This window comes from Somniosus microcephalus, chromosome 1 (genome assembly GCF_052327205.1).
Source record: "Somniosus microcephalus isolate GS21.2 chromosome 1, FLI_Smic_1.0, whole genome shotgun sequence".
NCBI classification, from domain to species: Eukaryota; Metazoa; Chordata; class Chondrichthyes; order Squaliformes; family Somniosidae; genus Somniosus; species Somniosus microcephalus.
The window spans coordinates 196583428-196611034 of NC_140987.1; the positions used below are offsets into that span (position 1 = coordinate 196583428).

Below are 27607 nucleotides of genomic sequence, written 5' to 3' on the forward strand. Positions count from 1 at the left end.
CTCCGTCATCGCCACTACATCATATTCCCATGTGTCTATTTGCACCTGCAGCTCACCAACTTTATTTACCACACTTCGTGCATTCACACACATGCATTGTAAACCTATCTTAGACCTTCTTGTAGTCTCTCTTAGTCTGACCCCACTTAATACCATACTATTTCTTACTCTAGTGCTATCTCTCTCCCAATCCTTTGTGCACCTTGTTTCTCCTTTCAAATGCTACATCCTGGTGCCCATCCCCCTGCCAAATTAGTTTAAACCCTCCCCAACAGCACTAGCAAACCTCTTCCCGCAAGGACATTGGTCCCAGCTCTGTTGAGGTGCAACCCATCTAGCCTGTTCAGGTCCCACCTCCCCCAGAATCAGTCCCAATGTCCCAGGAATCTAAAGCTCTCCCTCCTGCACCATCTCTCCAACCACACATTCATCTGCTCTATCCTCCTATTTCTATATTCACTAGCTCGTGGCATCAGGAATAATCCAGAGATTACTGCCTTTGAGGTCCTGCTTTTTCATCTCTTTCCTAGCTCCCTAAAATCTGCCTGCAGGACCTCATCCCTCTTTCTACCTATGTCATTGATACCGATATGGCTGTTCACACTCCCCCCTCAGAATGTTCTGCAGCCGCTCAGTGAAGGCACCAGGAAGGCAACATACCATCCTGGAATCACGTCTGCTGCCGCAAAAATGCCTGTCTATTCACTTAATTGTCGAATCTCCTATCACTATTGCGTACCTGATCTTCCTCATCCCCCTCCCTGTACAGCTGAGCCACCCATGGTGCTGTGGACTTCGCTCTGGCTGTTCTCCCCAGAGGAACCATCGCCCTCGCCAGTATTCACTGGTTAGAGAGTGAGATGAGCTCAGGGGACTCCTGCACTACTTGCCTGGTGCTCCTTGTCTGTCTGACGGTCACCCATTCCCTCTCTGCCTGCACACTCTTACGCTGCGGGGTGAACACCTCCTGAAACGTGCTATCCACGTAGCTCTCAGCCTCACGGATGCACCGCACTGACGCCAGCTGCTGCTCAAGCTCTGTAATCTGGAGCTTGAGCTCCTTCAGCTGATGACACTTGCACATGTGGTTGTCCAGGACATTGGAAGCGTCCTGGAGTCCCCACATGGCACAAGATGTGCATTCCATGGGACTGAGGTGCCCTGCCATGCCTCTACTTAATAAACTATTAAATAACAACAGAAATAAACTTAAGACCTAAAAAAAATCACTAGCTACTCACCAATCAGCTCCTTCCCTTGTGCTGATGTCACTTACCTCGTTCCCTGATGCTCGCGCTCCCTCCGGGCTCTTGGGCCTACCTTTATCTACGGCCGCTCCTCTCGCTCTCCCGCAGGTCCGCTCTCGTGTCTATTAACTTAGATACCTTGGGTGCTGTGGCTCCGCTCCTCCTTTTCAGTCAGACATCTCACCCACCTTCCTCCTCTCCACCGAATTCCTTTGCTCACCAAATTCCTCCATTCTGCCTGCGAGCCACTCTGTTTGCGATCTCCAAGCTCTGTGCTCAAGCCTTCCAATGTTCCATTTTGTAACCTCTGTATAATAAATAGCATTTTTAAAACATGTCCGCTTTCTGACAGCTGTAATAGAAATTTTGAAAGTGGGGAAAAAACAAAACAAATGGAAGAAAGGATTGAGAAAACAGGAAAAATACACATTGTGGGGAAGCTATAAATGTAGGATAGAAGAGAAAGAAATATAACAATCGAACAGATGTTATTGTTAAGTAATGAGAGAAAGGAAACTAAGTTAACAAAAAGTAAAAAAATCCCTACTTTACATAGTAAATTTGTAATTGGCTATTACCTGAAATAGCCACACGGTGTCGTCAGGGTATAGAAGATTTACTGGAGGAGAATCATGGGCTTTACATTCTCCGGGTGCAACTATTGCAGCAACCGTACTCCGTGGTTTTCTATTATTTTACATTATCCTTAAACAATGATTATGCTTATTTTAATTTGCCGAATAAAGCTTTCACGTTCCATTCACATATGGGGGGGATGCAACACCAGAGCCCTGCGGATTTATGCTACGTGATCCATGTGCTACTTTAACAGGCCGCGGGGTGGTGCAAGTGCTCGCCTTGTGCACAGAATTGGCTGAATTAATTGCCTTTTTGTAACCGCGTTTGTGCAAAAACGCGTTGTGGAGAGGGGGGGAAAAAACATGGTGGAGGTCGATATAATAAAATTAAAGAAAGATGCGTGCAAAAAAAAACAACCCCGGTGTTTTATTTTTGCCCCAGTGCTACTGGTTTGCTCGGGTGGAGAGAGAAGGCGAGCTTCGGGGATGACCTCAATCAGCTGTTGATCAGCTGGCACCAGCTCTCCACCTCTCAAGGCGGAAGCAGAGTGAATCATGCACAGGCGCACTGGGGTTGTTTTTCACAAAAACCGTTTTAAGTGAGGTGGTAGGTATGATATCCCCGTCTTTTGTACAGACCAAAAGCTGGGCAACAGCATCTCTGACTGTCCAAATCCAGATGCTCCTTTTTAATATTCCACTGGTCGCGCCTGCAGCTTTTGCAGCCAAAGGCATTGATCAGTGGTGAAGATCCCACTTTTCAGATCTTCATTTTTTTGTACATTTTTTTATACACACACATATCTATCTATATATAGATATATATAACCATGGTGCTGGGAAAGGTGAAGAGTTTTACAATAAGCTATGACTGTCCTAATGATAACAACATCCCCGTCTATGCCAGCGGAGATTCAGTCTCTGGACGGGTGATTATAGAAGTTACTGGTGAAATCAGGGTGAGATCTCTTACAATCCATGCGAGGGGACAGGCGAAAGTGCGCTGGACGGAATCGAGAAACGCTGGTTCTAATACTGCCTACACTCAAAACTACACTGAAGAAGTGGAGTATTTCAACCAGAAAGACGTATTAATCGGACACGAGAGAGGTAAGCTTGGAATTGTAATAAAATAGGCTTCAAATACGATCTGGAAGTTTGCATTGTTCAGTCTTTGTGCAGCTTACTGTAACACTACTGTAAAATGTTAGCAATCCAGGGCAGATCACAGGACATATTCTACAATAGTGCATTGTTATCGTAAAATATTCTCAGTATTAAAATATGCGGTAAGCAACAAAAAAAATAATCCGGCATAACTTCACAGATGTAAAAGTTCGGTATCCTGTGGTTCACCTTTCACTGCCAATTTGTTTGCCAATGAGTGGGGAAACGGTACACGGGATGGATAGCAAACGCTCTAAAACCATTTTTCGTCTCAATACCTCACTGGTTTTGTTGCAATTCTATTGCACCGATTCATAGGGGTTTTAAAACTCCTTTTGTCTGTGATCAATCCCGTCATTCTGTAATATAATGTGATGCAACGCAAAAGATCACATATCTGTCGAATTATAGCGACACAAACTTCACCCAAGCTTTTTTTTAAAAAAAATCTGCTTAAATCTTGAGACCAACAATTCATAAGTTACAATAGAAATTAAATGCCTGAATGTCTTTTTATAACTGCAGTAATTTATATAATGCCCTGTGTGTCTGCAATGGCTTCCAGACTAAGTCCTTGAATTGAACAGTCCTTAATTTACAGTCCAAAAATATTTGAGAACTAGCTCATTAGTTTTTTTTATAAAGCTAATCAAATGATTACTAATTTGGTGCAACGGTCCTATTTTATTTATCTATATATACTATAATATGTAGTCACATTTACACTATCATTCGACACTCACTTAGATGAGGTGCTATGGCATCAAAATGGATTTTATATTGTGGATTTATACAATATAAAATGTCCCAATAATATTGTACTTACAAATTATGTATTAAACCATTGCAAATCTATTGTATATTTAGTAACATTAAAAAAAGGGTTAGTTGTTTTCCTAAGTTTCCACCCTTTGTTCAAAGCGGTTCAATCCTGTTTGGGACAAGGTTTGGGGGAAGAAGGGGGGGCTGAGTCTTCTCTTTGCTCATTGGTCGACACCGTCAGATGGTGAGGATGACTTAATGCTATTTTGCAGAAAAACAATTTGCAACAGCTGCTTTGCACCTTCGTTATATATGTATTTTGCTAACGAAAATGTGTATTTTTCCTGAAATGACCCTTTTCAGCACCCATGTATTGGTGCAGTTTTGATACCGTACTACAATATTCAATTTGCAAAGCTTCCGCTGCAAAACTGCGTTATTTGAATCCAGTTTCGAGGATATTTTAGGAATTTATCAAGACATTGCATGTCGATTTTTTTTGTACATTTATGTATCCACCTTGAACTCCCATTGGGGTTCAGTTAATGGGCAAGAACACAACTAGGATTATTTGCCCTGACCCAGCTGACGAATACATTCATTTTATTTCCAATCTCTCAAAACAATAGTTGGGCATTTGTGTAATTACCCAATCTGTAGCCGACATCGTCGAATGATTGCAATGGGTTTTTATTGACTGTTATACATTTTTCTACCTTTTTTGCAATGAAGTTTCGTCTTATGTGTCTTGCCCAAGTTTCTGTCGTTCAGCTTAGCTTTGTTGCAGTTGCCCCTCCCCGGACTGCTGATTGGTGCTGCTGTTTGTTAGGCTGTTGCTAAGGCGCTGTTAACTTTTCTTTGGTCAATGGAGCTGTCTGTCACTTCGCTTTCTCTGCCCCAGTCATCAGCATTGCAAAAAAAAATCCTCTGAAAAGAGTTAAAGGCTTTGAAAGGGACAGCAGTAAAACATTGATTTAGAAACCAGTCAATTGGCAGAAATGCACAATTTATTAGAATTTTTATTTTTATTATGGACGCTACTTTTATTCCTGAGAGTTGTGGCAACGCCGGTATCTTATCTTCGGTTAAAAATACACGGCGAACGACCAATGATCAATCCGTTGGGGTTCTGTAATCGTGGGAGTTTGCAAAATGATGGGTCCGAAACATTTTGTGGCGATTAAAAAAGAAATTCAAAATCCGATGAAAATTTTTTTTTTCAATAGTCCTTTTTCTGTGGATATGCATTGAGGAGCTTTGTGCGGTTGCAATTTGTAGAGCAGTGTGCCGCGCCAGCCCGCCCACTGCTCCTCCTCCAGCCTCTCCCTCCCACAGCACGCTAGGCTGCGCTTTGCGCTCTCTCCTGCCCTCCCTGTCTGCTGTGCTGATGAATACCATGTGCATGCGGCTGCGCTGGGCTGTTCGCGCCGGTTCAGGCCGGCTCTCTCCGCTCTCGGGCGCTGCCGCCTGATTGACAGCTCGCTACTTGTTTACCGCTCCACTGCAAAAAGCCCAGCGTGCTGAGCTGGCAGAAAACGCAGAAGGAAGAAAGGCAGCCCAATCTTGCTGGAAAGCAAAGTTACACAAAGGCTTTTAATAATGCAATATATATTATATTAAAAAAATAAATGCAACCTTTTTTTGTTAATGCAACATTGTTCTTTAAATATTTTTTTATTTAAAAAAACGTTTCCAACCATGTGTACTAGGAATTGCTCTTCGTAATCCACCATCATGTGCGTTTGCACGTTTTTAGTCGTGCATTTCAATAAAACTGATAATTCCTATTAAAACCACAATTTTTAGCATCCACTGTAATGATCTGGTGGAATAGGCATCCCTTTTGGAAGAGACAGGTGCCGTGTTGCAAAGGGTCGTCAGTAAATGGAAACCAGCATCAGGTTGTTACAGAATTTGCAGATTTTTTTAAAATCCTGGTGCTCGTCAAGAAACGTATAACTTAATATGGAAACGAATCGAGGTAGTTTGAACACGGTCACGTCATTGAGGGGAATAAGGAAGGTCAAGTTGTTTATCGTAAAATTAAAATCCCCAAAGGCTCAACTGTGGCTGTGCAGGGTGGAGCTACTCGGACCCTGTGGTTCCTGATAGGACCACTTCAAACAACGCTGGAGATCGCCTAGTAACTCCACAAACAATCAGGCTTAATGTACCTTCCCCTTTTCCTATAGGGGTAACTATCAGTAGCCGGGATCCAATGCTATCGTCCAAGAGGAGGAAATTGTTAACTGCACTACCATTAGCCCATTTGATCCCATCCTTTCAGAATAACAACCCTCAGATCTTCCCATCACAGAATTATTATTTTTTTTAAATGAGTCCAATGTTTTGGCCTCCACCACTTTTTCTAGCGACCCATTCCAGATGATACTACAGAAAATGCTGGAAAAACTCAGCAGGCCAGGGAACATCCGTGGAGAGAAATTAGAGTCGACGTTTCGACTTGCCTATTTATAGAAACAGAAAACATCACTAGTTTTTTTTTACCAGTTCCCTGCTTGAATACTAAATCCTCTATACTTAGAAGAGCTAGAATTTTAAAATTCTACTGCCTTTCTATTAACAAATAATATAGCCTATCTGTATTGTGTTAGCACTCCCATGAGAAAATAAGGTGAAATAATGTCCTTTAGGGCTGGTCTGTATGTGACTCCAGCCTCACACCATTGTGGTTGACTTTTAACTGCCCTCTGAAGTGCCCTAACACACCACTCGGTTGTCTCAAACTGCTACCAACAATTTAAGAAGGTGGCCCACCACTACCCTCTCAGGGTAACTCGGGATGGGCAATAAATTACAGACTTGCCAGTGTCACCCACATCCCAAGAATGAATTAAAATATTGGAGGATACAGCTGTTTATGCAGATTATCAAAGCATCAATAATATAAATTAGAGCAGGGTTTGTTCATGGTTTCCATCACATACCCATACTGATGTCTAATCATGCTAATTTTCCCTAAACTGTACCCGGTACATTTATTGCATTATTTACCCCGAGTCTTAAGTTGTCCAGAATTTATTTTTCCAATAGAAATATTACTTTCCTCTAAGTTGTACCTGTCACAAAACTCTGAGGGATGCTGATGTGTTTGTTGTTATAAAGTAAATTGTTTCATCTCCTCATCTGGTAAGTAATGGCTGTGCATATGTACATAACCCATAAAATAGCTGGTTTGCTGCTTCAAATTATTTAATTTTTTTTTCCAGATGATGATGATTCTGAAGAAGACCTCACCACTATACCTTCAGGCAGACACGATTACCCATTCAGCTTTGAGCTTCCACAGATGTAAGATTTGCATTTTTCTTTATTACTGCTGCTTCCTTGTGATGTGTTTTTGGAGTAAATTGCAAAAAAACCTCTCTTCAAAATGTGAATATGAATTTTTATATAATTGTAGATTTGTATCATAAAGCTGCTTGTTGATGAGATTCCCCTCATTCCTTGTACAAACCCTTTTTGCCTGGGTGAGGTTCTGATGAAGAAGGATGTTCAGCCCATTTGATCTCATCCTTTCAGAATAACAACCCTAAGGTCTTCCCAAAACAGAATCATTTATTTTAAATGAGTCCAATGTTCTGGCCTCCACCACTTTTTCTAGCGACCCATTCCAGATGATAATCACCCTCAGTGTAGAATTACATAGAATATACAGCACAGAAATGGGCTATTCTGCCCAGCTGGTCCATACTGGTGGTTATGCTCCACATGCGCCTCCTCCCACCCCTCTTCATCTAACCCTATCAGCATAACCTTCTATTCCATTCTCCCTCATGTGTTGATCTAGCTTCCCCTTAAGTACATCTATACAATTCGCCTTAACTACTCCTTGTGGTAGAGTTCCACATTCTAACCACTCTTTAGGTAAAGAAGTTTCTCCTGAATTCCCTATTGGATTTATTAGTGACTATCTTACATTTATGGCCCCTAGATTTGGTCTCCCCCCACAAATGGAAACATCTTCTCTACATCTACCCTGTCAAGCCCTTTCATAACCTTAAAGACCTCTATTAGGTCTCCCCACAGCCTTCTCTTTTCTAGCTTATATCCTCTTCTCTTGCTACCCTGGCAATTCTGAAAGTCTTCACAGGAGACTTGTATGATGAAAGAAGGGATCTGGGATATTATGCTTGTAATCAAAATTATTTCAACCAACTAAACTCCCTATGAATTTTGAAAGACCTTCTGCAGTAACTTGACTGATGGCATTGTCTTGATTGATTCCTATGAAGTTGATTTTGGTGTTGCAAATTAGTACCATATTGTATGCGGCCATTGCTTTATGATCCTTTTTTTCTGACAGACCATTAGCTACCTCCTTTGAAGGCAAATATGGCAGTGTTCGCTATTGGGTGAAAGCTGAACTGCACAGGCCGTGGATGCTGGTAATGAAAGTGAAGAAAGAATTTACAGTCTTTGAACACATTGACATTAACACTCCATTGTTGCTGGTAAGTGCTGGAAAACTTTGCAAACTTACCAGTGTAAAGTTATGTAGATTTCTCCAGACATGTACATATTTGACTCAGTTTAATAAAGAATGCAAGATGTTAATGTAGGGCTCCCAGTAATTGAAACTAAGTGGTTACAATAAAACAAAAATTATTATTGTCCACTGGCTGAAACAGCTAGGCTACATTTGTTAGAAAGCCTTAAAGAAAATGTTGCCATTACATTTTTATGAAACAATTGCTGTTTTAATTAAAAGTGTGATCAATTGGTGTTGAAAATTGGGTAGATCCCTTACAAGCTGTAGTATAGGTGATTATTGTACAAGACTTGCATTGTTCTGCTTAAATTGAATGTAAGCTCATAACTAATAAGTCATTTCCCATCGAAGATTATGAACCTATTTAACTGCAATACAGTGGTACAAATTCTTCCAGAAGATTAAACTGTTTCTCCGGACAGACATGAATGCTTATGAAACAGACACATTCATCAAGTTTTAAAAAAAAAACACTGCATGGTCTCCAGAATTTGTAAATCCCATTTATCCCACACTATGCAGATTTTATTTTAACTCCAGTCCCGGTTAATCTGAAGTGAAAGTGATGCCAATAATTAAACTTTTTCATATTGAGTATGGCTCTTAGATTTTTTTAAATAAATTTGATTGTTTTAAATGCACGTGAAATACTGTAGCATTTTGGTTCCCCCATAGTTGTGCAAGCAGACTGCATTTCCTCAGCTCTGGCTATAAGTGTCTCGGATGCTGCAATAAAGGGTATACACACAAAAGCAAGGCTATTCCACCACAGGGGTCATCACAGCTTAACTATCCAGTCATTAACTGACACATACAAGTAATGTATTTCTAGCAGTACATTGCTGGATAATGACCAGGAGCAGAAATTCCTACTCATTTTTACACAGACTAACACATATACTTAATTGGATTTTAACTAATGTTCATAATTGCCTCCCATTCCCCTAAACCCTGATACTGATGATTCTTTTTAAAGGATCTTGACTTTTAGAGTGATTGCTATACATTTCTTCATAAATATTCATGGCAGGGGGGGTGGGGGGTATTTTTGTGAACAATGCTCAACAATTTGAACTTGTGAACTGTTCAGAACAAACAAACCTTTTTGACCAGTGGTGTTTCAGTGGTACTAATTTTAACATGTCCATCAAAGGTGGTGGGGTACTGTGCACTAGCTATGGGACTGACATTATGCACTCTTGTGCATTGTGCAAAATTGATCACATGCCTGTAGTAAAATTCTCTGTACAAATCATTAATACCTTGCACTTGAAAGTGTATAGCAGAGATTTTCAGGTATTTTGCTATTAATAAAGCACCATATGTCATCCTGAGAGACTGTCTATTCTGAAGGGGAGCAGGGGTATTTACTGTGCTTTCTGTTCTTTTTGCAGTCACCACAGGCAGGCACAAAAGAGAAAACTCTTTGTTGCTGGTTCTGTTCCTCAGGCCCAATATCCCTAAGTGCCAAAATCGAACGGAAGGGCTACACACCAGGTAAAAATCTGGAGCACTGAAAACTAATTTCCGTCCTTGGTCTATGCTAGGTTAACTGATTTCAGCCGGGTGGCAGTATTGGTGCTACAACTGACTTCAATGTGTATGCACTAGGACAGGAAAAATCAGCCAGGCTTCACACTCCCAATTGCTATCCAATTATCCCTACTTCCAGCGACCCTTACTGCAAAGTGCAGGTGTACATATTTCTATTAAGGAGAGGATTAGGCTTGGCTGTCATCAAATAGCCTTTATCAAATGTATCCAATAGCCTGCTAGCATTTACTGTCCACACCAAACTGGCCATTCTTTATGTTTAGGTCAAGTACCAGAGGGTTGCTGGTGGCAGTTGGACCATATCTTGGCATGAGTCACCACTTTCAGGAGAGAATCAGAGAAGGTTTGCAAAGAGGAGATTCTTTACAACAATAATCATCAAATTTAGTTCATTGGTTTTACAAATTCTATAAGTGCCTCTTTTCAAATCTTGGCTTTTAATTACAATAAACTAAATACAATACATTTCTTTAAATCGCTCCACCTAGTAATATTTTAATTGTGAAAGGAAAAAAAATGGCTCCAGATTTCCACTGTTAATGCTGCGACCAGTGCTATTCACATTGCCATTTTGGTAGTTGTGTCCTTGCATGTTAAAGCACAAACACTATCAATACAGAAGACTACTGATGAACAGGTTGAGGCATTAGATGTTATTTAAACTGGACTTTAAATTATTGTCTTTAATGAGACTGAATGCATATTCCAGATGTAGTGCACAATATAATTTGCATTTGTGTGTATGTGTGTTTTTCTTGTGTAGGTGAATCAATTCACATATTTGCTGAAATTGAGAATTGTTCTTCCCGTATGGTAGTGCCAAAGGCAGCCATTTACCAAACACAGACTTTCTATGCCAAAGGGAAAATGAAGGAAGTTAAACACCTTGTAGCCAACTTGAGAGGAGAATCACTGTCATCGGGAAAATCAGAAAGTTGGAATGGAAAACTACTGAAAATTCCACCAGTGTCGCCCTCGATTGTAGACTGCAGTATAATCCGTGTGGAATACTCATTGACGGTAGGTGGTTTCTTGAATTACAGTTTGTGGGCTGACAATGCAAAATGAGGACATTGAAACACATTGGTAACACCAGTCCTTTAAAGAAGGAGGTTTACTATGCTATCATCTTTTTCTTGCCTTAGTTTTTCCTCACCTTTTCTCTTTCCCCATCCCCAAGTCTAGCTCAATACAGTCTTTGGTTACGATGTTTAGTTTGTAGACACATCTGAGATAGGTGGGGATCCTTTCCCAGCCAGTTTCCCTCCTAATAACTTGACCAATGCTGAGAAACTGGCTGTCGAGGAAAGTGCAAGTAACTGTATGGGAAATTTTCATGGTTTTGATCTTTTTCCTAACCCTTTTTTAGGTTTCCTGCCGTAAGCTTGAAGAATGCAAAATTCCCTTTTCCCCAGGTAACGTTTTGTGACTGCAGGTGTTTGTAAGATGAACAAAAAAAAATTGAATAAAATGTCTTTTTAATGTTTGTATGTATTTCTTTCCCATTTAAAAAATTATTTTCTCCCTTCTCTAGATCACCACGCACTACATCCCGGCCAAGAGGGCGTGAAGGTGACCTGCTCCCAGGCCAATGCCGCTCTGTAACCGGCTGCCAGGAGGTGCGCGGGGTGATTTGCCCTGTTTTTAAAACTGTTAAAACATTTTTTTATTATTCTTATGGGGGAGACAGTTAGCTTCCACTTATCCCTCCTCCGCTGGCCTGGTTGAGATTGGTAACTCACTGTCTTGCGAATAGTGTCATTTTATATTTTAGAGGAATTGTCCTTTCTCCAGGAACCTGCTAGTTTAAAGTTCTGCTGCCTATTTTTTTTTTCTTGGTGGGTTAGCTTAACTGTGACCATTCTAGGCTACGTTACCGTGATGTGTAACAAGGTTTAAGAAACTAACATCTATTAATGTCCTTCTGCAAAAGTGTGTGAGCTTGAGGGTAACCGTGGTTTCCTGCTGGGAATTTAGTAGTGTCTGCATCATTAAAAACCACATCACCACCTGTTGCTGTATAGTCAAATCAAAATCTCCTTTTTGTAGAACACTGGAGCAATTCAGTGATGAAGGCAATCATTCCGAATTTGAAAATAGCCCTGTAGTAAAACTTGGGAAATTGTGTATCATTTTTTTTCCTCCTAGTTGGCAATCGTAAACTCATGCAACATTTTTCAACTCCCTGGTGGATGAGGTATTTATGTAAAGGGATGCTCTCACTTTTTTTTAATTTTTTTTTTTTGTATTCGTATTTCAAAGAGATCACACAAGCGACTAGAGGGTAAAAGCAGTACTAAACCACTACATATCAAAGTTACAGATTCAGTATCTAACCTGTGCTGAGTTTAACTGTTCACAGCCAACATAATAATTTGGGTGTCTCAGTGCACCTGGCTGATGGAGGGGAAAAAAATTAGTCAGGGTTCCTGTTCCTGATCACTATTCAGTAGCCTCTACTGCGGTGCTTGGTATGTGAACATCAGTTGAGAACAGGATCAGGCTTGGCTGTGATTCCCCTTATAGTTGAATGGCCTGCAACTACTTACCATCTAGGGCCCTAAATGAAGAATGGTTCCTTGGGTGAGGTATTGAAGGGCTGGTAGCGGCACCTGTAGAATATTAGGCAACAAGAGTCAGCGCCTTTGGTGGGGGGAGGGGAATCGTTATTTAAAACTTGCATGCCATTAAAGAATGGCACAAAAGTACAATACAGATCTTTCAGAAAGCGTACAAGATAGATGAGTTGCAATCGAATAACTTTTTTTGAGATGAGGCCCAATTTTTTACAAATAATTTACCAAAATATTTCTGAATACAAGTTTTGCAGTTTAACTTTGTCTTTTCAGTAACTAAGCATTCAGAGGTAAATTGCAGTGCCTTCTCCCAAAGCTCATTGGGTTAATGCACACCATGGTACGTTATTGAGCTGTGCAAACTGAGGCGCTTGCACATTTTGATTCCAGCTCAGCCGAGTTCTGTGATATCAGCCGGACATTGGTGAAGGCACTACTTGTAACCTCGATGGTAGTTTTTTTTTATATAAAGTAAAAACAAAACTGATCAGGTTTCCCACTCCAGATTGCTATCCAGGGACCATGCTGGAAGTGCATGTGTATGGATATATATTGGAAACTGGGTTAGTTGGACCCCAATAATGGAATGGCCAACTGACCTTCATTATCCAGGTGTTCATGTGACAAATAGCCACTTGGGTGAGGTACCAGAGGGCTGTGCTGCTACCATTGGAACCTTGCTCCAGCATAAGTTACCACCTTCTGAAGAGGAGGGGTAAGGGGAGAAAATTGGAGAGGGGTGGAAAAGTAAGTGTCAGTGATTAAAACTTTCAATTCTTTTTTCTTAGGTCTATGTGGATATCCCTGGGGCAATGAATTTAACCCTGAATTTACCACTAGTTATTGGTACAATTCCCTTGCATCCCTTTGGCAGCCGAACATCCAGCGTCAGCAGCCAGTGTAGCATGAATTTGAACTGGCTAAGCCTTGCACTGCCTGAAAGACCTGAAGGTAAAAACGAGCTCTGGCAAAAATGTAATCCATTGAGAGGCAGCTCCCCCTTTGGCCAATTGGGTAGAATGACGACCCGGTGTAATTAGCTGGACAAACTATAAGGTCCACGGTTTGATTCCTGGCCAGTGCTAAGCTAGCTAATCTCAATTGGGGTAATATTTATTGTGCTACAATAGCCCACAGGGATCGGGCCACGGATGTATTTAAAAAGAAATCAGCCAGGGTTCCCGCTTCTGATTGCTATCCAGCTGCATCTGTTGGAAAACATGGACATATGAATACTTGGATTGGGTGCAACAGGGATGCCTGTTAATGGATGAATAGCTTCCTGACACCTACTTTCTGGGTTGTCATGTGAAGAATTGCTACTTAGGCAATATACCGGAGAGCAGCTAATGGCTGTGGAACTCTACCAGCAAGAGCCAATGCCTTAAGGGGAGGAGGAGCAAAAAGCAGAAAGAAATCATAACTAAATGCAGCAGTGATGTATGTTTTAATAAGTTACTGTTGGGTGTTAGACTAATAAAATAGGAATCTAGTATTGTATACAATGTTGTCATTACAGTTGATTGAACTAACTGCAATTCATTTTAAATAATGACCCACGCCTGTGTTTTCATTTTAGCTCCACCCAGCTATGCAGAAATTGTGTCCGAGCATCAACGACGAAATAATCTGGCTACCACGGCAGTACGGGATGAATTAGAAAGAGTGTTTGAGGGACCATTGTTCGCCTACATCCAGGAATTTAGGTATCAGCCTCCCCCTGTATATTCAGAGGTAAGAGTCTTTTGGGTTATTTGGAAGAATGGAAATATGGGGAACTCTTATTAATTGGAATTTCTGAGTGTACAGAATCTATATAATTAAAGATCTTGTGTAAAACACATGACATTTGGGTAGATTTTCCTCATTCCCCAGGCACAGTGAAGAGGGTTGAAGGGCATAAACCTGTTATGTTGGGTCTTCACTCTGTCTGCAGTATCTGGGATTTTTTGGGGCTTCCCAAACTAGTATAATTGGGCCTGCACCTGTAGTAGGAGCAGCCCGAACTTTTCCAGTATAATGAGGCGGGAGGAGGCGTTCCAATCTGGCCTGGGACCGTTGGGAACCCCATTTGGAGAGGCGTCTGGAAAAACCTTGGCGCAAGGGCCTGCCCCTAGACTTCTACAGATCAGAGAATCTGCAGGGGTCTGGAGCAGACAAGTTGGCAAATTATTTTAACACTGCATTAGGACAATTGCAAACACTTGGGGCCTTCTGGTTGCTGCTCTCCAGCTGTAGCCAGAAGGACTTGGTCTCAGCGGATAGGACCACAGCTGCAGGCACCTGCTGCAGTTTTGCCTCTACATCTGGGGGTGCGGGGGAATGGTAGCAAAAGGGCCAGCAGGGGGCAGGCATTTGTCTAGAGTTTCCCAGACCGTGCAAATGGCGCAGGGAAGGAAAAACACCGGCAGCTGCTTCATCAGAGAAGATTCCACAGAAACCCACAACACAGCAATCATTTGAAAGGCTGCAATTTCAACAATCCTGTGTTTATTGTTTCAAAGTGGTTCTAGTCACCATTTTTTTTATTTCTGACCCATCTGAATATATAACAATAGAAATAATATTTATATGATTACTACTGCCGCTTCTAAATTCACATCCATCTGCCCAGCACTGACAATGGGGCCAAATTAATTCTCTCCATTGTTACTGGTTTTGAACTAACCTGGTTGCTTCAGTCCTTTATATTCCTTTCTGTGACAAGTCACTCCTGACATTGTCTATCCAGAGCTCCCTTGGCCTTCCTCAGCTTCTTGTTCCATGTACCTCTGTGCGCCGGGCCATGAAAGGTCCTAGCTGTTTCCATTCTTGAAATGTGCCCAAACCATCACCGTTGTCTTTCTTGGATCCTCTGTATAAGCCATGCTCTTATTATATCATTCTTGATTCTTTGCATCCTGGATACTCCCAGTATTCCTCTCAACTAACTCATCTCTGCTATTAGTATCTTTTGCTTGTTAACTTTTCTCAGTGAAGAGGGTTGAAGTGCATAAATCTGTTATGTTGGATCTTCACTCTGTCCGCACTATCTGGGATTTTTTGGGGCTTCCCCAACTAGTATAATTGGGCCTGCACCTGTAGTAGGAGTAGCCCGAACTTTTCAGCAGCATTCGGATCCTTTTACTAATATAGGGATAACCACTGCTTCATAAACTCTTGCCTTTTTTTCATACATTCATGGGATGTGGGCATCGCTGGCAAAGCCAGCATTTATTGCACAACATTAATTGCCCTTGAGAAGGCGGTGGTGAGCCGCTGCTTTGAACTGCTGCAGTCCGTGTGGTGAAGGTACTCCCACAATGGTGTTAAGTAGGGTGTGCCAGGATTTTGACCCAGCAACGATGAAGGAACAGCGATATATTTCCAAGTCAGGATAGTGTGTGACTTGGAGGGGGACTTGGTGATGATGGTGGTGTTCCCATGCACCTGCTGCCCTTGTCCTTCTAGGTGGCAGAAGTCGCGGGTTTGGGTGGTGCTGCCGAAGAAGCGTTGGCGAGTTGCTGCAGTGCATCTTGTAGATGGTACACACTGCAGCTACGATGCGCCAGTGGCGGAGGGTGTGAATGTTTAAGGTGGTGGATGGAGTGCCAATCAAGTGGGCTGCATTGTCCTGGATTCATCTGATCATTGCTACCTTGTGTTGGGCAACTTTTCAGATAGACTTTTAGATGTAGGGTAGAAATCACTGCAACAAAATCAAGAACATCAGGGCCCAGAATTTCTTGAAAACTTGTGCCAAAACACGGCATTAGTACGGTCTAATGCCAATTTTCAGTGCCAAAGATCGAAGAAATTAGTTTGTAAGTGACTTGCACCCATTTTTACACTACATCCAAATTTAGAATCTTACAGCTCAAAAGGAGGCCATTCAGCTCATCATGCCAGGGCCGGATTTCTGAAAGAGCTACCAATTATTCCCACTCCTCTGCTCTTTCCCCATAACTCTGCAATTTTTTTCTTTTTTAAGTAGATTCCCTTTTGAACATTATTATAGAATCTTCTTCCACCACCCTCTCAGGCAATACATTCCAGATCAGCATAACTCGCTGAGTAAAATAATTTCTTCTCCTCTCCCCTCTGGCTTTTTTGCCAATTTTAAATTTGTGTCCTCTGGTTACTGACCCTCCTGCCAGTGGAAACAGTTTCTCCTTATTTACTCTATCAAAACCCCTCTCAATTCTGAACGCCTCCATTAAATCTCCCCTTGACCTTCTCTGCTCTAAGGAGAACAATTCCAGCCTCTCCAGATAACTGAAACCCTTATCCCTGGTACCATGCTACTAAATCTCCCCCACACCCTCTCCATGGCCTTGACATTCTTTATAAAGTGTGGTGCCCAGAATTGGACACAGTACTCTAGTTGAGTTCTACCCAGTGATTTATAAAGGTTTAGCATAACTTCCTTGCTTTTGTACTCTATGGCCCCGATATTTACGGGGAGGGTGGGGGTGAGGCCGAAGAACCCAGCAAGGCTGAGGACGAGGACCTCATGGACATTTTTTAGCTCCATTTCCCGCCCAACCCCAGCCAAATTGACAGCCTGGTCGGCGGACAGGAGGGAGACTCCGGCGGTAGAAGGCCGTAGCCAGGGACTCTTGGGACAGTCCCCAGCAATCGGGAGGTCAGGGAGGCTCGCTTGTGGGGGGGGGGGGGGGTCAACAATCATGGCTGGGTGAGACCGATGGCTTCCTTTAGGGGTCTGGAGAGAGCATTCCTGCCCCTCCTGGCCCACAAGGAGTGCTAAAAAGAGCCACTTAACTTGTGGAGCTGGCAGCTCCCATCCGCCTTTCACTGCTGAGCTTCCAGACCCCTGGGAAGCCCATTCAGCAACTGTAAATTTTAAATTAGGCTTCCAATTGCACTGTGGATGCCCAATTTAAAAATGTTAATTAAGTGTCCCACCTCTTCACGGCGGGACATTACATTTGGAAGCCCCGATATCCACCGGCATAGAGATGGCTGCATACGCGACGCTTTGGTGTGTTGCGTGTATTTCACTTTTTAACCCTCCTATAAAGCCTGTAAGCTTTTTTAACAGCATTCTCAACTTGTCGTGCCACCTTCAAAGATTTGTGTATGTTATCCCCCAGGTCTCTCTGTTCCTGCACCCCCTTTTAATATTGTACCATTTAGTTTATATTGCTTCGCTTCATTTTGCCTTACAAAATGCATCACCACACTTCTCTGCATTCAATTTCATCTGCCATGTATCTGCCCATTTCACCAGTCTGTCTATGCCCTCCTGAAGTCTACTACTATTCTCCTCACTGTTTACTACATTTCCAAGCTTTGTATCATCTGCAAACTTTGAAATTAAGCCCTTTATACCCAAATCCAGATCATTAATTTCCTCAATCTTTTGCACCGATTCAGTGAAACCTCTGCTGAAACTCTCTGCTGCTCATTAACAAAGCTCCGCCCCTCATGCAAAAGACCAAAGAACGCCTGTTCTGAATGGGTGTACTGTACATACATTTTAGGTGCAGCAGGACCCAAAGTTAGATTTTTGATGAGCAATTGCTTTTGCTTTAAGTGTTTTTTTTTTCGTTCTGCTCATTGAAACCTACACTGGATCTTTGAATGCATTTTTACAACATCAGAATGAGTTGCATTAAAAATTCAAATGCATTCACAGTTGCATTTTGTTAAAGATGCACGCCTAATGTGCACAAAGGATGGCTTGATGGCCTCAAACTTTTAATTTTCATACACAAAGAAGGAATAGGGAGTAAGTTCTGCGCTTCGGGCCCCGGTTGTTTACGCACTTCGGGCCCCGGTTGTTTACGCTGCTTTCTGCTTGTTTAACGGCGATTTTTACGTTCTAGCAAATGCTAAATGACATTCTGCAATTTCGGCAATGGCAAGATCAGCGTGAATTTTGGTATAAATTGTCAGTTGCGCATTGAAGGAAATTCCAGGCCTAGAATTTTTAGGAACAGAAAGCAGCCATTAGACTCCACCATTAAACCATCCCTTTGTCATAGACTAATCCCACCCAGCTACCTTTACACTAAAACCCTTATTTTGTTGTTCCTGTTCCCAGTTTTCTCCCTCCTCCCCTGACAGCACTGACTCATGGCTGGCATCACCTGGTTGAGACATGGACCAGAAGCCAAACCTGAACTCTGTGGCTCTATCACATAGTAAATACAAAAAAAAGTGGTCACCAAGTAATTAGCAGCATATGTTTGCAGAGCCCTTTACTGCATGTGCTTACCGCTTTTGTTGTTCTATTTGAGACTGTTGTGGACTGGGGATCTGTCTATACATTTGTTTGTTTATTCTTTTAATTCATTTTATTTTACAGATTGATCCTAATCCAGATCAGTCAAATCAGAACCGAGAAATAAACCCGTGTTGTTCCTCCCGCTGATGGGCTTTAAGTGGCTATTGAGCCTATTCTTTCACGACAGTTTTAAAATGCATCACTGCACTGTTGAGGACAGAAGTCTCGACATGAAGAGGAAACTCAGTGATGTTTTATAACAGTGGATAGACAGAGACAGCCTATGCTAATGAAACCGAAAATCTGTGGCCTAGACAGAAAGCTGCTGAAGAGGCCGGAAGAAATCGTAACATTTTCATGTGGCACATACAAGAAGCAGCTGAAGTGGACAGTGGCCACAGTATGTCATGACATTCACACCATTCTACTGGGGTTCTCAACCTTTACTGAAATTTGCACATATTATTCAGTGCTTGTGTTGCGCTTCATATTCCATTCAGTCTTGATGATGGCTGTTTTTTTATTTTTGTCTGTGGTGAATTGCAGGCCGCAGACTTCAAATTATTGATTTCTGTCTGGGGTCTGCACAGTTCAAAGATCAAGTCAGCAGTGTACAAAACTGACAATGCACTGATGTTATGTAGCCTGGACTGTACCTGCTTTGCACGTGCTCAGTATTGTCTTCTCAGGCTGGCCTTGCAACACCAACCTAATTGTGGCTTCTTTTAAAACATCAAATGCCTTCAAGCCAATATTTGTTGCTATTTGTTCTTTTGCAGCCTATTGTAGTAGAATAGCAACAGATCAACAACCTGGAATAAGGCTACAGAGAAGATTGGAGGTTAATTTTCTATTGGTGGGAGACTATGTATTTTGTTGTTCCTATTTGTTGCATTTCTACTATATACAGAGTAGCTTTGTGTTTCAGACTGCCTAAAACACTCAAATCTCAGGTGAATTTGTCACTTGCCAAATTGTTGGTATTCTCTTTTTTTGTGTTTTGATTAAATTGCACTGTTTTAAAATGAGGGACACTTGCAAAATATGGATGGACTTTGAATTCCATTTTGTCCCCCATAACCATCACCACATTTGACCATAATATTTACTCGCACAATGAAGCATTACTTTTTCCCCTTCCGTATTTCTGTTACCCTGTTCCCAATGAATTGGGCCAAGATTTGATTAACCTGTTTACACAAAAAAAAAATCAGCAATTCTAGACATTCTAAAAGTCTGAAGGACTTAAACACTTTGTTTAGTACTGGATGCTACACGTTTCACCAAGGTGGAAACTTTTAGAACCAGTAATGGGCATTTCTGTTGTGAAAGCAAGTCAAATTCTTCCAATTCGATCAGTCGCACGATTGAGTACAAGTGGTCTTATTCCACGAGTGGCCTTTTCGTAAAGAATACAAATTCAAGTGAAGTATGCTATTCTGTATTGACAAAAGTGCAGCACAAACATGGAATAGTTATGTGGAAGGGTTTGACTGTATTACGCTGTGTATTTTTCTGTTACGTTGTGGAGAGAGGGCATTGAGGTTCACAGCATTTTGCGAGTGCCCCTGATTTACAAATTGTTTTGTGGGGTAGTTGGCATATTAGGGCATTTGATGTTTCCATTTGGGCAACCCTCATTTTTTTTTCCAAAACTAGGGATCAACAATTGCTTATGTCTACAGTAGGTGTGAAACCTGATTCCATATGAGAAAAATTATAAAAAATAAAAAAAGGGATCGATCAATATTCTGCACCCTTCATTGGCCAAAGATGACTGGTCATTACTCATGATGTCAGTTTTTCTTCGCTTTTCAGATCTTGAGTGCAGTTATTTGAATGGAGTTCTCAATACTTCAGTTATCAATGTATTTGCTGAAACCGAATTGGTATGCAAATGTTTTTTAAATATATATTTCTTAGATATTGGTCGATCCCTAATGTAAGAAAAAAGGACTTTGTAGTCCAGTATTCATTTTAGTTTCCTGATTTAAAAATTAGGAATAAATATTTTAAAAATCCAAAATGTTCTAGAAACCAAGTGCAATATTTAATGTTTTTTGTAAGGTTTTTTCCTTGACCGTGTACAGACTTTTTTTTAGTTTGGTGCTGTAATTATCTTTGTAGATTTTGTTAAGGAGACAAAGATCCATGTTCTGTGGTTTAATTTTTGGTTAGCTGTTCGTGTATAAAATTAAAATGTTTTGCTATTGAATTTTTGCACTTAGTATTTTACTTTTCCTGCCTCTCTCTAAATGCATACATGGTAATGTAGCTAAAGCTGTCCAAATGGCTCAGTTGCTAAATGCCCAGCCCAGGGAGATCCCAGGTTTGATTCCTGTGTTGAAAGCCTGGCTGAGATCAGCTCAATCAGTAGGGCCTCTACAATTGGCCATAGAGCCCAAGGGAAAGGGAAAAATGGACCAGGGTTATTGCTATCTGGCACCCCCTGCTGGAAGGTGTATGTGTGTGAATGTCTGGTAAGTACAGGATGAGCTCAGTTGTGGTGCCGCTCACCACAGATGGCCTGCCATCACTCGCTGTCAAGGTTGACCATGAATGAATACAAGGCTGAGGAACCACAAGGCTACCAATAAAAGGAAATGTTCCCCAATTATAATCAATCCTTGAAGTGTGGAATTTTGGGAAGGAGAGCAGGTCAATGCAGCCAATGTAAAAATACATTGAAGATTTAAAGTTTTCGATTGTGGTGTAATTGATTATCTACTCACAATCAAGACAGGCTGGGCAATCTGTCTTGCCTCGTTCCTAGTTTACACAGTGGAAAAACCAAGGCCAAAGGCACTGACCTATTTTCTGTAAGAAGAGAAAAAGCACTTTGAGCCTCTTGTACAGTTCGATTAGAATTAGCAAATATAGAGTCAGAGTTATACAGCACAGAAAGAGGCCCTTTGGCCCATCGTGTCTGCGCTGGCCATCAAGCCCTATCCTAATCCCATTTTCCAGCACTTGAAACGCCATAGCATACAAGGCTACGGACCAAGTGCTCATCTAAATGCTTCTTGAATGTTGCCTCTACCACCCTTTCAAGCAGTGAGTTCCAGATTCCAACCACCCTCTGGGTGAAAAAGTTTTTCCTCAAATCCCCTCTAAACCTCCTGCCCCTTACCTTGAAACTATGCCCCCTGGTTATTGACCCCTCTACTAAGGGGAAAAGTTCCTTTTCTATCTACCCTATCTATGCCCCTCATAATTTTGTACACCTCAATCAGGTCACCCCTCAGCCTTCTCTGCTCTAAGGAAAATAATTCCACTTGCCGCTGTTCTGCCCATCTGACCAACCCGTCTATATCGTCCTGTAGCCTGAGGCTTCCCTCCTCGCTCTTTACCACTCCACCAATTTTTGTGTCATCTGCGAACTTACTGATCATACCTCCTAAATTCATATATAAATCAATTTAATACTTGGATTGTTTTACTTTGCTTTCCTCCGCCCCCCCCCACCCCACCCAGAATTTTGCACATTTTCAGTGTTGGAAATGTAAATGCCATTTTTTAGTTAGCTGGAATTTGTGTCAAATTCTAACCAAGATTGAAAATAATTTCCTTCATGTTTCATTTTTTAATCATGTATAATAAAAACTAAGCACCCCAATAACCATTGTTAACATTAATTTTCACAGAGGACACCCTCCGTCGGGTTATGTGGCACTACCATCGTGCTAAGTGGGATAGATTGAGATCAGATCGACCTGCTCAATTCAGCATCCCATGAGGGTTGTGAGCGATCAGCAGCAGCAGCACCACAATCTGTAACCTCATGGGCCAGCATATCCCTCACTCCTCCATCGCTATCAAGCCAGATGACCAATCCTGCTTCAACAAAGAGTGCAGAAGAGCATGCTTGGGGAGTACCTGAAAATGAGCTGCCAACCTGGCGAAGCTACAACATGCAAGCTACGACTACGTGCATGCTAAACAATGAAAGCAGACTGAACTAAGCGAACCCATTACCAGTAGATAAGATCAATGCTCTGCCACATCTAGTCATGACTGTTGGTGGAAAATTAACTTAACCGAAGGAGGAGGTGAACAACCCCATCCTCAACAATGGTGGAGTCCAGCACTTGAGAGCAAAAGATGAGCTGAAGCTTTTTCAACTATCTTCAGCCAGAAGTACTGAGTGGATGATCCTTCTCAGCCTCCTCCTGAGGTCCCAACCATCACAGATAATCAGTCTTCAGCCAATTTGATTAACCCCACGGGACATTAATAAACTGCTGAATGCACTGGGCACAGCAACAGCTACAGGCCCCGACAGCATCCTGGGGATGTAGTATGGAAAACCTGTGTTCCAAAACTAGCCGAGCCACTAGTTTCAGTACAGCTACAATACTATATCGGCATGACAATGTGGAAAATTCCCCAGGTATGTCCTGCCCACAAAGAAACACAATTTTCTCCATCTTCAAGATGGCGGCGCGCACGGACGCAGCGGCTTTGTCTCCCGAGACTGAGCGTTTTCACCCTCCTTCTGAGTCTCTTCTGGACTCTGCTGATTCGGGAATTAAAGGCTGACCTACCGTACAGCCGGCAGACGCTCCTAGATATCGGGGCCGACTGCGTGCGGCTTACACTCGGCGACATCGATCTGCCTCCCGACATCGCCCGACCCCTGGGACCAGCGTGGCGTCCTTCCCCAGCCGGAAGTCAGCACAGACCGCGCAGGGAACGCAAGCAGAAGCGGGGTAAGAGAGCAGGTATCCAAAACAGGCTGAAGAGGGCCCCACACAAACCCTCCCTCCCAAGTATTTTCCTGGCCAACGTCAGGTCACTGGAGAACAAAATGGATGAGATCAAACTGGATCTCTCCACACAGAAAAGGACAAAGGAATGCTGCGCCATGATCTTCACAGAGACCTGGCTGAACAACGGCATCCCTGACACCACCATCCAACTAGAAGGACGCACGGTCTTCCGCGCCGACAGAACTGTAGACTCCGGTAAGAGCAAGGGAGGCGGTTTGTGCATTTACACTAACAATGCCTGGTGCACTAACACTGATATAATTGATAGATCCTGCTCGGCTGATTTGGAATTCCTCATGGTAAGGTGCAGACCCTTCTACCTGCCTCGGGAATTCACGGCTGTTATCATCACTGCGGTCTACATCCCACCACATGCTAATGCCAAACTAGCACTGAAGGACCTCTACAGGGCCATCGGCGAACAACAAACTGCGCACCCAGACGGAGCTTTTATCGTCGCGGGGGACTTCAATCACATAAACCTAAAAACTGTACTACCGAAATTCCACCAGAATGTCTCCTGCCCCACAAGAGGGGAGAACACACTGGATCAAGTCTACACGAGCATTGTAGACGCTTATAAGGCCATTCCCTGCCCCCACCTTGGGAAGTCTGACCACCTCTCCCTGTTTCTAGCCCCGGCATACAAACCGCTCATCAAAAGAGGGAGACCATCAGTGAGAGCAGTGAAAGTATGGCCAGAGGGGGCAGTATCGGAGCTTCAGGACTGCTTCGAACGCACTGACTGGGGCATGTTTGCCCATAATGACATCGAGGAATACGCATCCACAGTGCTATTCTACATCAACAGCTGCGTCGAGGTCGTCACGACCCATACAAATATCAGGACATACCCCAACCAGAAACCCTGGATGAACGGAGAGGTCCGCTCACTGTTGAAAGCACGCGACGCAGCATTTAAATCTGGCGACGCGGCGGCTTACAGTGCAGCTAGGACCAACCTAAAAAAGGGTATCAGGACTGCCAAAAGGAAACAGACACTGCGGATAGAGGATCACTTCCACAACAACTCGGACCCCCGGCGCATGTGGCAAGGCATCCAGTCCATCACTGACTACAAAGGCAAAAACACCAGTCCCCCGGTTAGCGATGCCTCCCTTCCGGAGGAGCTTAACAACTTCTACACTCGCTTCGACAGGGACAACATGGAGCCGGCTACCAAAGCCTTGCCACCCCCGGAAGACCAGGTGCTCACTCTGTCGACCTCCGACGTAAGGGGTGTTCTACGCGGAGTGAACACACAAAAGGCTGCTGGACCGGATAGCATCCCTGGACGGGTACTCAAGGAATGTGCTGATCAGCTGGCTGATGTCTTCACCGCCATCTTCAATCTGTCATTGGCCCAGGCAGTAGTCCCTACATGCTTCAAGACCGCTACCATTATTCCTGTGCCAAAACAAACGGCTGTGACGTGCCTGAACGACTATCGACCTGTCGCACTCACACCCATCATAATGAAGTGTTTCGAGAGACTGGTCTTAGCCCACATCAAAGCCAGTGTTCCTGCCTCCCTTGACCAACACCAGTTTGCCTATCGTGCAAACAGATCAACGGAGGATGCAATCACAACTGCTCTACACTCGGCACTGAATCACCTAGATGGTAAGGAGACCTACATCAGAATGCTGTTTATAGACTACAGCTCAGCATTCAACACTTGTCCCCAACAAGCTGGCCACCAAACTCTTGGCCTGAACACTTCCCTCTGCAACTGGACCCTGGACTTCCTAACAAACAGACCCCAGTCTGTCAAATTAGGTAACCACACCTCCCCCCACCCCCCCTGACCCTGAACACGGGGGCCCCACAAGGATGTGTGCTGAGCCCCCTCCTCTACTCCCTCTTCACCCACGACTGTGTGGCTGTTAATGGTTCCAACACCATCATCAAGTTTGTGGATGACACCACGGTAGTCGGCCAGATCACCAACAATGATGAGTCAGCCTACAGGGAGGAGGTCCAGCATCTCGTGAAGTGGTCCGCCGATAACAACCTGGCCCTTAACACCAAGAAAACAAAAGAACATCATTGTGGACTTCAGGAAGTCCAAAGGCGGAAGTCACACCCCCATCCACATCAATGGGGCTGTGGTGGAAAGGGTGGACAGCTTTAAGTTCCTCGGAGTCCACATCACGGAAGACCTCTCCTGGTCCCTCAACACCTCCTCTCTGGTGAAGAAGGCCCAGCAGCGCCTATATTTCTTAAGGAGGCTGAAGGGATGTAATCTGTCACCCCTGATCCTCTCTAACTTTTACCGCTGCACTATAGAGAGCATCCTGACAAACTGTATCACAGTATGGTATGGCAGCTGTAGCTACTATGACCGGAAAGCCCTGCAGCGGGTAGTCAAAACTGCCCAACGCATTACCGGCACCCGGCTACCGACCATAGAGCACATATACCAGAAACGCTGTCTACGGAGGTCACGGTCCATCATCAAAGACCCTACCCACCCCAGCCACAGCCTGTTCGCCCTCCTACCATCTGGGAGATGCTACAGATGCATTCGCACCCGTACGACCAGATTTAGGAACAGCTTCTTTCCCAGGGCTGTCATCCTACTGAACTCCACAAATAAACTCTAAAGCCTGCACATCTGCCAATGCACTTTATTATGGTCATATTTATGTTAATATACTACAAGCCAAATGTATGTTGAATGTTTAAATGTCTTAATCCAAATGTACACTCTCGGGAGCCGCAAGCCTACATTTCGTTGTACTGCACTTGTGCACTAACAATGACAATAAAAGTTGATTTGATTTTGATTTGATTTGATTTGATTTAAACATTGGGAAGACCAAAGCCATCGTCTTTGGCCCCCGCCACAAACTCTGTACCCTTGTCACCGATTCCATCCCCCTCCCTAGCCAGTGTCAGGTTGCAGCCAACTGTTTGCAACCTCAGCATCCCATTTTTGTGTGTGTGAGAGAGAAAGATGTGTTATGGAAGCTGTAGTTTTTAGCCTCTCCACTATAGGATTATAATATCCAGAGTGCATTGATATTCACATCACAGGACTGCCAGGTAAAACATTTTTACAAATAGTCACAGCGAAAAAGAGCTTCAAAAATGGAAAGGTTTAATTCTGATATTAAATCTGATTCATGATTCTAAGGATTAATCCCTCAGGACTAGCATTTTTTTTGATGGAGGAAAAAGTCTGGAGCCACTGGCAGAAATGAGGACTAGGTAGTTTAATTACCTCTTCTGAAAGGAAATAGGCCTGGCTTGGAAACTCATCTATATTAGTTTGAGACAATGGGAAGATGGTTAACATATCCTACCAGTGATACTCAGATATGTAATATCTGCACAGCAGGAGCTGGGCTGAACATATATAGATGCTGTGGGTGGGGGAGATTTCTGGGACAAGGTAGGGGGAGAGACAGTTTAATTTCCTTAAGTGTAGTGCTGACTAGACTCTGGGAGAATGCTAGTCAGAAAATTATATTTAACTCACTAAGAGGGGAAGTGTGGCTTGCTTTGTTATTTTTAAAGTTCCAAGGAGCATTACAAAATCAATTAAAATTCATGCTAATTATTGTTCACATATTACATATTAAAAAAGTCAGCTTGTTGATTTAAATGGCCTCATCTCACTACAGTGTTCATCTGTCCACCTTTCCAAAGATAGAGGAAACACATTTGGGAGCTCGTGAGTTAACAGTATCCAGTTCACAGAACAGAGTTTTCATCATTTTGATTTCCGGGTCATCCTGTTGTATGACTAGATATTGTCCAGTAAAGTTAAACTCCTGATAATAAGGTAATGTAAGGGGATCCTCTCACGGGTCAGACTGGTGACACTGAACCCAAGTTGAAAATTGGTGGCTAGTTGCCTGGGATACTGATTTGCACTGGTGGCATAAAAGTGATTTAAAATATTTATAATTTAAAACCGAGGCAGAGATATTTTAAAACGCCTTCCATATCAAAAGAGGCAGAATTTGAAATTGTTCGTTTAGTGGCTGAAGAAAAAGTAAAAGGGAGAGTTTCAGCTTAAAGAGCACAAATTTCAACTAGAGTTGGAGTGACACAGACAGGAAGAAGAGCAACACAGATTTGGGGCCAACAACGAGAAAAGTGCATCGACAGCGAGTCCAGTAAGTGAGGTTTGCCCATAATCTTAAAAAGAAAAGAAAGACTTGCATTTATATAGTGCCTTTCACAACCTCAGGATGTCCCAAA

At 42.9% G+C, this 27607-nt stretch overlaps 2 protein-coding genes across 3 annotated transcripts; both read left to right on the forward strand.

Annotated features, from left to right (window-relative positions):
- Positions 1-2350: 2350 nt before the first annotated feature.
- On the forward strand, positions 2351-20841 carry LOC147124537 (arrestin domain-containing protein 3-like). Of its 2 annotated transcripts, none has more exons than XM_085989007.1 (8): positions 2351-2935; positions 6985-7066; positions 8082-8229; positions 9662-9764; positions 10639-10841; positions 13186-13348; positions 13977-14131; positions 18708-20841. In XM_085989007.1, exons 1-8 carry the CDS (start codon positions 2656-2658, stop codon positions 18771-18773), a joined length of 1200 nt encoding a protein of 399 aa, XP_085845133.1. In that variant the 5' UTR covers positions 2351-2655; the 3' UTR covers positions 18774-20841. The 2 variants fall into 2 exon arrangements, with proteins under 2 accessions (XP_085845133.1, XP_085845124.1); XM_085988998.1 differs by having other exon boundaries at positions 2354-2935; positions 10585-10841.
- Positions 20427-26135, forward strand: LOC147124538 (RNA-directed DNA polymerase from mobile element jockey). The gene is made up of 2 exons (XM_085988987.1): positions 20427-20515; positions 22271-26135. Exon 2 carries the CDS (start codon positions 22993-22995, stop codon positions 25201-25203), a length of 2211 nt encoding a protein of 736 aa, XP_085845113.1. The 5' UTR covers positions 20427-20515; positions 22271-22992; the 3' UTR covers positions 25204-26135.
- The last annotated feature ends 1472 nt before the right edge of the window (positions 26136-27607 follow it).